Consider the following 8,077-nt stretch of genomic DNA (forward strand, 5'->3'; position numbering starts at 1 on the left):
TTTATCAATTGAACGGAGCGGCGTTGCTGTCCTCCAGCGGCCAAACCTCAGAAGTGCAGCCGAGCAGGGTTGCATCCTCCCGGCCGGGTCCCGCCCCCCCGACGGCCCCCACCTTGCCTTGCCTTCCCTCCCCTCTCTCGCCTTATCTCGCTGTTTGTGTATGTGGAATGCGGGTCAAGCGGAACTCCGAGCCCGAACTGCGCCTCACCTCCAAGAAAAACGGCGGCTTGCAGCGTCCCGGCGTGCACCGTACGTACCGTCCACACGTTTGGGCTACACTTGGCCGCGCGCGAGCGGCGAGAGACTTTTTGAGGCGAGGCGGAGGCCACTTCCATTGGGAGAACGCGACGTCGTCATTTTAAAATGGCGCCAAAGATTAACCTCGACCAGTGGCTCGCTTTGGTGCGTGTGCGCCACATTGTGCCCAGCTGGTGAACATTCACGACCCGCTAGCCGCACGTTCGCCACAACCTCCATTTTAGCGTCCTTAGCGGATATCTACTGACGAATCCGAGGCGGTCTAGGCGCATCTTGACAGAAAAGAAAATGAATCATATTTGTATAAGGAGGTGCCGAAATGGCAACATTAGCTCAATGGTGCTAACGGCGCTCCACGGTAACAAACGTAGCAACCTGCCTCAGGGTTAGCACTGCGACGACTTCATAACGTCGAGAAGCGCGGCCCTCTTCCAAAACATTTATAAAAGTGAAACTCGTGAGGCGGAAGGCTTTAGAGCGATAATGTCTACTCAGCGCCCATGGTTGCTGATTAAATAGTATAAAAAGGGGTGCAAAATTGGAGGACAAAAATCATCCAGAATATTCCACTCGAGGCGCCGGTTGGTGGGTGGGCCCTCATGTTTTGGAACGACACTGTTAGCGTTATGGCTAATCGTAACAGCTCAACGCCCAAGCTAGTCAAAGCAGCCCTTTTTCCCGAACGACTAAAGCCCCACAAAAGTTATCGTACACGGGGAATTTTAAAACTAACTGCTAGTTTTTGCACTTTTGGTCTGCAACAAAGTTACGGCGTCAGACGACATGTCGTAAGCCCACTCTTAGCTTAGCCACCTAGCTGAGGTTTTTTTTAACCTTACATAATTCGACAGGATATTACCACTCGTTATATCTTGAAACTTGCTTAATGTTGCCGTTTACGATTTCAGCGTTGCTAACATCGCCCTCCGATTGCTACGCATTGGCTGTAGTTGTTGTCGTTACCGGGAACGTCATTTCCCTGAAAAGTTAGTTGGATAGATGTGGCATCGCGAGGCTCACGTTGATCATTTGTAATCGTATTATTATTTTTTTCGTCGTGTGTGATGCGAGGCAAAATGTCGTCTTGTACACAGCGAGCGATTCCTTCGCTCACAGCCTCAGGGGGACGCGTTTGTTTACCAGCTAAGGGCACAGCTGCAGCAGAGCTTGAACTCTGTCACCCCCCCAACGACACAGTCCGCGTATGTGTGCGCCGAGGAAGTCACCAGGCCTGGTAAATAATCTGCTTTGCTGCCTCTTGGGGCACAAAAAAGTTGTTTTTTTGGAGTGGCAGCCTCACAAAATATTTATAAGTGTGCTATTGTGTGATGTTATTCAGCTTCCAGGTGTGGACAAACAATTTAGAATGCTACAGCAATCTTTTAACGTTTGAAAAGCGCTTAAATTTGGGTCAAAATCAAAAATGATTATTTTTTCGCTTCAAATTTAAACCTTTACCCAGATTCGAGTCAGGAGTTTTCGTGCGCACGTCGTACGAGAGCAACATTACAATAACAATTAGACACACTACTCAGAACCAGGATCATTTTTAACAATATATGTAAATGTTTGAAAAAAAATGTTTTCATAAAAGGGTTTGAAAATGTTGCCGTGATGATTTTGAAGTTGGCGAAAAATGAATATGAATTTGAACCGCTGGTCCTTTCAACCTGACGATGCTCTCCTTTGTCCCCAGCGTGAAGCTGGTGCTCCTCTGACTCGCCACCATGAAGAGAAGTCGACACCCCAGCAGCAGCGACGACTCCGACGATGCCAGTAAGTGTGTTAAAAAAAAAAAAAAATTTTTTTGAGAGAGGGCGCAGGGATAACTTATTGGTGCTGAACCCAAACACCCATTGCGGAGGAGGTCACGCCCCTCCTATAAAGTTGAAATGATTGACTCCCAATAATTTCCTGTCCAGGCAATTCCACCTGCTGGTCGCAGCATTCGTCTCAGGCCAGAAGAGGAAGCAGGCAGAAACCTTCTGAGGTACGTCAGTGTTGACACAACCAACACGACTGTCATAAATGAGAAGACGTTCACATTTGGCTGTTATCAAACTGGAGACTGCGGAGACGAGTGACCCAACCGATCTGACATGCTTCCCGCTGGCTTCAGGTCTTCAGGACGGATCTGATCACGGCCATGAAGGTGCACGACTCGTACCAGCTCAACCCGGAGGACTTCTACGTCCTGGCCGACCCGTGGCGGCAGGAGTGGGAGAAGGGCGTGCAGGTGCCCGTCAGCCCGCAGTCCATCCCGCAGCCGGCGGCCCGCCCGCTGGCCGAGGGCGGCAAGGAGGTCACGTTCGTCCGGCCCAAGAAGCTGATCCGCACGTCGGCCGCCCAGGCCCTGGGCTACGTGGACATCCGCACCCTGGCCGAGGGCACGTGTCGCTACGACCTCAACGAGGAAGACGTCACCTGGCTGCAGATTGCCAACCAGGAGTTTGCCAAGTTGGGTGAGTCCGCACGGTCGCCGGTGACCCAAACGTGAGTCGGAGTGGGGGGGGGGGGGAGTTTCACATTGCTTAAAACAAGAAAGGAGCCCGCTTGGAAGGCTCGGACACTTTGATCACTCCCTTGATATGCTCGTCAGTAACCATCCAAAAATAAACGGCATGGCATCAAAAGTCATAGGGGTCAAAGTTTGGGGCAAAAAAAAAAAGTATTGACTTGTAGTCCCCCAAAATAAGGTAGCATGATCCTTTTAGCAAAGCTAAATTGATGACGTTTAAACAACAACCCCCCCACCCCCCCCAAAAAAAAGATCTACTGTCAGGTAATTTTTGAGGACATTTATTATCGGGGCCATTGTGAAAAGAAACTGTAGCGTCTATACAACAAAGCGTCTGATTAGTTCCTGGCGCCATGTTGACCAATGACGGCAAAAGAGGATTTACCCCGTGAGGTGATTGGCCGGGCATCTTCACAAGCCCCGCCCAGCACCTTCCCTTTTGTGCTTTGATATTCATTGCTCTGTAATGCGCTTTGTTACAGCTGAACGGCGTTGCGAAAAAAGCGCAGGTCAATTAAGATTGACTGCATTGTACTTCATTCGGCGCCGTTCCACCGGATATCGGAAATTCCGTTCTCGCGGGGAAACCGTTTTTTATTTTTTCACCCGGTTGCCGCATTTGGGCTTCCCTTCAATGTCTCTCCCGCAGCCCTCCCGCCGTTGGACGAGTTTGCCATGGAGCGCGCCTTGGAGGAGTTTGAGCGTCGCTGCCACGACAACATGACGCACGCCACCGAGACGCAGGAGGGCCTGGGCATCGAGTACGACGAGGACGTGGTGTGCGACGTGTGCCAATCGCCCGACGGCGAGGACAACAACGAGATGGTGTTCTGCGACAAGTGCAACATCTGCGTCCACCAGGTCAGCATTTTGCGGGATCTGGCGGAAGTCCAAACGCCTCCCCCCCCACCCGACCCCGTCGCATTTGGTACTTGACTGTCCGTATAAGTTGCGTTGTGTTTTGTCTTCAGGCGTGTTACGGCATCCAGAAGGTGCCCAAGGGCAGTTGGCTCTGTCGGATCTGCGCCTTGGGGATCCTGCCAAAGTGCCAGCTGTGCCCGAAGAAGGGCGGCGCCATGAAGCCCACCCGCAGTGGAACCAAGTGGGTCCACGTCAGCTGTGCCTTGTGGATCCCAGAGGTGAGCCCCTCGGGGGTGGCGTGGGGGGGATCTTTGCCGATCGCTGTTTGCTTTGAGCGCTCGCTGCGGTTTTCTGGCAGGTGAGCATCGGGAACCCGGAGAAGATGGAGCCCATCACCAACGTGTCGCACATTCCCAGCAACAGGTGGGCGCTCAACTGCTGCCTGTGTAAGGACAAAACGGGAGCCTGCATCCAGGTGGGTCCGCCGCAAGAGGGCGCCAAATCAATTCGCTCCAAAAGATTTCCGCGGGCGGCCGTCCTCACGCTCGTTTTTCCTCCCGCCCGCAGTGCTCCGCCAAAAATTGCCGCGTGGCCTTCCACGTGACGTGCGGCCTCCACGCCGGTCTGGAGATGACCACCCTCCTCACCCAGGACGACGAGGTCAAGTTCAAGTCCTACTGTCCCAAGCATTCGGGCCTGGAGGGCGGCGACCTCAGGGAGCGAGACTCCGACGGCGAAGGGGAGAAGGAGGAGGGCGCCGGAAGCAAGAAGGGCAAACGGCGCGGGAGGGTCCGGGGGGACGAGGAAGAGGACTCGGCCGCGGCCCCGCCCCCGCCCGCCGCCACCGCCGCCGCTTCCACCTCCTCCTCGTCGCCGTCGTCTTTATGCCTCGTCCGCCAACGCGACCCGCAGGATCATCGCGTCAACCTCCGAAAGATGAAGCTGCAAGAGATGGAGGAGGTCTTCTACCAATTCGTGGACGCCGAGGAGGTGGGCCGCCACCTCAAGATGGCGCCGGAGACGCTCGACTTCCTCTACCAGTACTGGAAGCTGAAGCGCAAAGCCAACTTCAACCAGCCGCTGCTCACGCCCAAGAAGGACGAGGAGGACAGCCTGGCCCGACGCGAGCACGAGGTGCTGCTGAGGCGCCTGCAGCTCTTCACCCATCTCCGCCAAGATTTGGAGAGGGTAAGGTGACCCGGCGAGGGTGAAAGATCAATGGAGGGGGGGGGGGGGGCCCGCCGCCGCCGGAGAGGATCGGGACCCCGTGGACAGAAGTGGGCGGTCAGCCTTAGGGAGGTTGAAAGACTTGGCGCCGGCTGTTATCTGGGGGAGGGGGGGGGAGCAAGAGAGGATGAGTGACCGCGAGGTCTCCTTCAGAGGGTTTGCGACCACGAGTCGGGGTGAAAAGCCATCGGAGGGTTGGGCTGGGCTCCTTAAAGGTCGGGAAACGCGGCTGTGGGGAAGCTACAGGGTAATGCGGGGGAAGTGGGGTCCCTCGAGACTCTCGGGGGTCTTCCACGGTCTTTCGAGTCTAAACCATGTGAAAGACGAGGAGGAGGAGGAGGAGATTCCTTTCCAGAAGCTTGCTCATCTTTGGCGGTGGCGGGTGGTTGGTTTGGGCAGAGAGTGAAGGACAGGAATCTGGGGAAGGCGGCTCCAGGATCCCTTGGAGAGGGTCTGGAAACAGTCCTAGGGCTTGGAGGGCAGTTCACCCATAATTCTCCTGAGAGGGTTGGGAAGACCATTGCTTGGTGGCCAAAACCAGAGTGGAGGCTTCCTCTTGACAGAGTGGGATCCGCTCAAGAGAGTCGCCGATCCTTGAAAAGGGTGAAAGGCTATCGGTATGGTTCCTCGGGGGAGGGTAAAAGGACTAAGAGCAGAGGATTAGGTGACCACCCGAGTGGGTGGGACTCCTTCAGAGTCGGTGACCCCCGGGAATGGGTGCAAGACCATGAGTTGGGGTCTTCCGGAATGTATCAGTAACCACTGGAAGAGGGTGAGTGACTTCTGGGGTGGTTGGAGCCTCCCTTTCTCCCCTCCCCCCAGAAGTTCTGGACTAAGGGAGTAGAAAAGGCTAAAAGTCCTCAGGCACCACTAGGAAGAATTTCCATCCTTTGGAGAGCTGACTGATTGAGCACGAAAGGATCATCGGTCGCGGTCCGAGATGAAATACCGCAGAGCGTAGCGCTCGTCGTCCATCGAGGAAGTTTCCCTTGCGAGCAGGAACCCCCCCAACGTGTGGTGGTCCTCACTTTTGGCAAGACGACTGAGCAACAAGTACACCGCGGCGTTTAACTTTGACCTCCCGCTGCCTCCCTTTAGGTCCGTAACCTGACCTACATGGTGACCCGGCGGGAAAAGATGAAGCGTTCCCTGTGGCGAGTCCAGGAGCAGATCTTCCAGCACCAAGTCCGGCTCATCGACCAAGAGCTGCTCGCCGGTGAGTCACCGTTTAGACAGATGAGCCGTGACCATTTGTCGCCGCTAACAAATATTACAGTCGATCGTTCCATCAATGGCAAGTTCAAGGCTTTGAAAGGCTTTTGTCCCCCAGGGAATCCGTCCAAGACGAACCTACAGCGACTTTTTTCCGAGGACCATCTGAACACTCACACCGGGACCCCCTGGAGCACCTCAGCGCACAAAACCAAACGGCGGTCCAAGCCAGACAAGGGGAAGTCGCGTGAAAGGAAAGGACTCTCTGACTCGCCGCCGGTTTCCAAGAAGGACCTCAAAACCCTCGACGCCAAATCCTCGCCGGTCAAAGAGTCCGGCTCGGACCCGCAGACCTCGGACCGCCCGAACGACAGCCTCTCGCTTCGGCACGCAAAGTCCCCCAAGCAGGAGGGAACCTCTCAGGATGGGAAAACCGTGCGGAGGGAGGCCCCCCCGGGCCCAGAACGGCGGAAAGAAAAACAACCCGAGCACGAGGAGCGCAAGAGGAAGCGGTGGACCGACGTTGCGGGGACCTCCGGCGGATCCCAGAAAGCCCGCTTCCATTCCAAACACCTGGATAAAACCGTCTCCATCCGGCTGGTGGACATCCGATCATCGGACGGCCGAGAAATTCGAAGCGGCTCGGGAAGCCCGGAGCTCGTCAACAGTCGAGTCAAAGAGTCCCCGGCGGATGTGGCCCGCGTGTCTAACGGGTCCCTGAAAGGCTGGGGCAAGTTCCGCATCCCCAAGCGCAGCGAGAAAACCGAGCCGGAACAGCGCAAACAATTGCTGCGGCCGCTCACCAACACGCCGACGCCGGGGCCGGGGCCCCAGCACCCGAGGACCAGGCTGCGCACGGGGGCCGAGAACGAGGACGGCGGCGCCGAGGTGCTGGAGCCCTGCTCCAAACGCTGCCACTCGCACCAGCTCAGGGGCGACGCCTCACTCGGCCGCCGCTACGGCTCCGACATCATCCGCCGCGGCGTCCTGGCATCCTGACCCGCCGGGGAAAAAGACAAATAGGGGGCGCTAGCTTTTTATTTTTCTGGACAAATCCGATTAAAAAAAAAATGTCTGAGTAGAGCTGATATTTATTTTTTACGCGTAATATAAACTGGGAAATATTTTGAGACACTTTTTGTTCTGCCGCTGACCAGCAGGGGGACCACAAAGCTCTCGCGATGTATTTTTTTTGTTTCGTGTGTGCGTGCGTGCGTGTTGAAAGTTGCAAAAGCTTCCTTCGATGTTAAGAATGGGAAATACTCCAAATTGGAACATTTCCATGGGAATTCAAATGAATTGAGCAATTCCCACGGTAAAGTTTCCTTCGTTGAAACTGGCCAACAAGTTTGTTGAAAAGTGTTCCCAAGTTGTTTCGCACGACGCAGGAAGCGACGGCGACCTTTTCTTACCATTGGCATTTAAGACCAGTTGGCGGTGACGCAGACGCTCGCCCATTAGCACTTGAGTGTCGTTGAACTAGCGCCCGCAACCACGTGCCTCACTTGAAGAGTTTGCACTACGACGGGCCGGCCAGAGTTATTTTTACACTGAAGAAAAGAAAAAATCCTGGGCCGCTGCTGTACTACTGTTATGCAAAAAAGTTCAATCGCTTTGATTGTCTTTAGTCTGAAAGAGGAATAAAAAATCTCTGGAGGAGCGACGTTTTTTTTTGTGGCTTTGTTGGTTTTTATTTGTCTTGGTGGGGCAACAAGAATCTGTGCCTGCCTTTTTAAGACTCGGAGATTCAAAACGATTCCTTCCTAATTCTTTTTTTTTTTTCACTTGTTAGCCGTAGTTTCATGTGGAACATGTATTAATGTGCAATTTGAAATTACTCGGGGGGCGGGGGGGGGGTCTTGAAATCTTTGAAATCTGTTGGTGTGTTAATATATATATTGGTGAATCTGTGCACTTTTTCACCCCCAAAAGTATTTTAAAAAAGGGAAAAAATAGTCTAGTTCAACCAATGTTGGCCCGTGACCTTGCATCACAGGAAGT

General features: G+C 54.2%; 1 protein-coding gene across 3 annotated transcripts; it reads left to right on the plus strand.

Annotated features, from left to right (window-relative positions):
* The first annotated feature begins 100 nt into the window (after nt 1-100).
* jade1 (jade family PHD finger 1) lies at nt 101-7,740 on the plus strand. Of its 3 annotated transcripts, none has more exons than XM_052086989.1 (10): nt 101-249; nt 1,962-2,034; nt 2,181-2,248; nt 2,378-2,720; nt 3,426-3,637; nt 3,748-3,915; nt 3,996-4,112; nt 4,205-4,825; nt 5,963-6,080; nt 6,195-7,740. In XM_052086989.1, exons 2-10 carry the CDS (start codon nt 1,986-1,988, stop codon nt 7,073-7,075), a joined length of 2,577 nt encoding a protein of 858 aa, XP_051942949.1. In that variant the 5' UTR covers nt 101-249; nt 1,962-1,985; the 3' UTR covers nt 7,076-7,740. The 3 variants fall into 3 exon arrangements, with proteins under 3 accessions (XP_051942949.1, XP_051942950.1, XP_051942951.1); XM_052086990.1 differs by having other exon boundaries at nt 111-249; nt 1,955-2,034; XM_052086991.1 differs by lacking the exon at nt 101-249 and adding an exon at nt 266-1,492.
* Nucleotides 7,741-8,077: the final 337 nt, after the last annotated feature.

The sequence above is a fragment of the Hippocampus zosterae genome, chromosome 14 (assembly GCF_025434085.1).
Source record: "Hippocampus zosterae strain Florida chromosome 14, ASM2543408v3, whole genome shotgun sequence".
Classification (NCBI taxonomy): domain Eukaryota; kingdom Metazoa; phylum Chordata; class Actinopteri; order Syngnathiformes; family Syngnathidae; genus Hippocampus; species Hippocampus zosterae.

What these genes read in the sequence shown, in the direction of transcription:
- jade1 (XM_052086989.1), top strand. Translation starts at nt 1,986, where the DNA reads ATGAAGAGAAGTCGACACCCCAGCAGCAGCGACGACTCCGACGATGCC. An exon ending in GTGCCTTGTGGATCCCAGAG is followed by an intron (nt 3,916 to 3,995) that starts GTGAGCCCCTCG and finishes GTTTTCTGGCAG; the next exon opens with GTGAGCATCGGGAACCCGGA. An exon ending in TCCGCCAAGATTTGGAGAGG is followed by an intron (nt 4,826 to 5,962) that starts GTAAGGTGACCC and finishes GCCTCCCTTTAG; the next exon opens with GTCCGTAACCTGACCTACAT.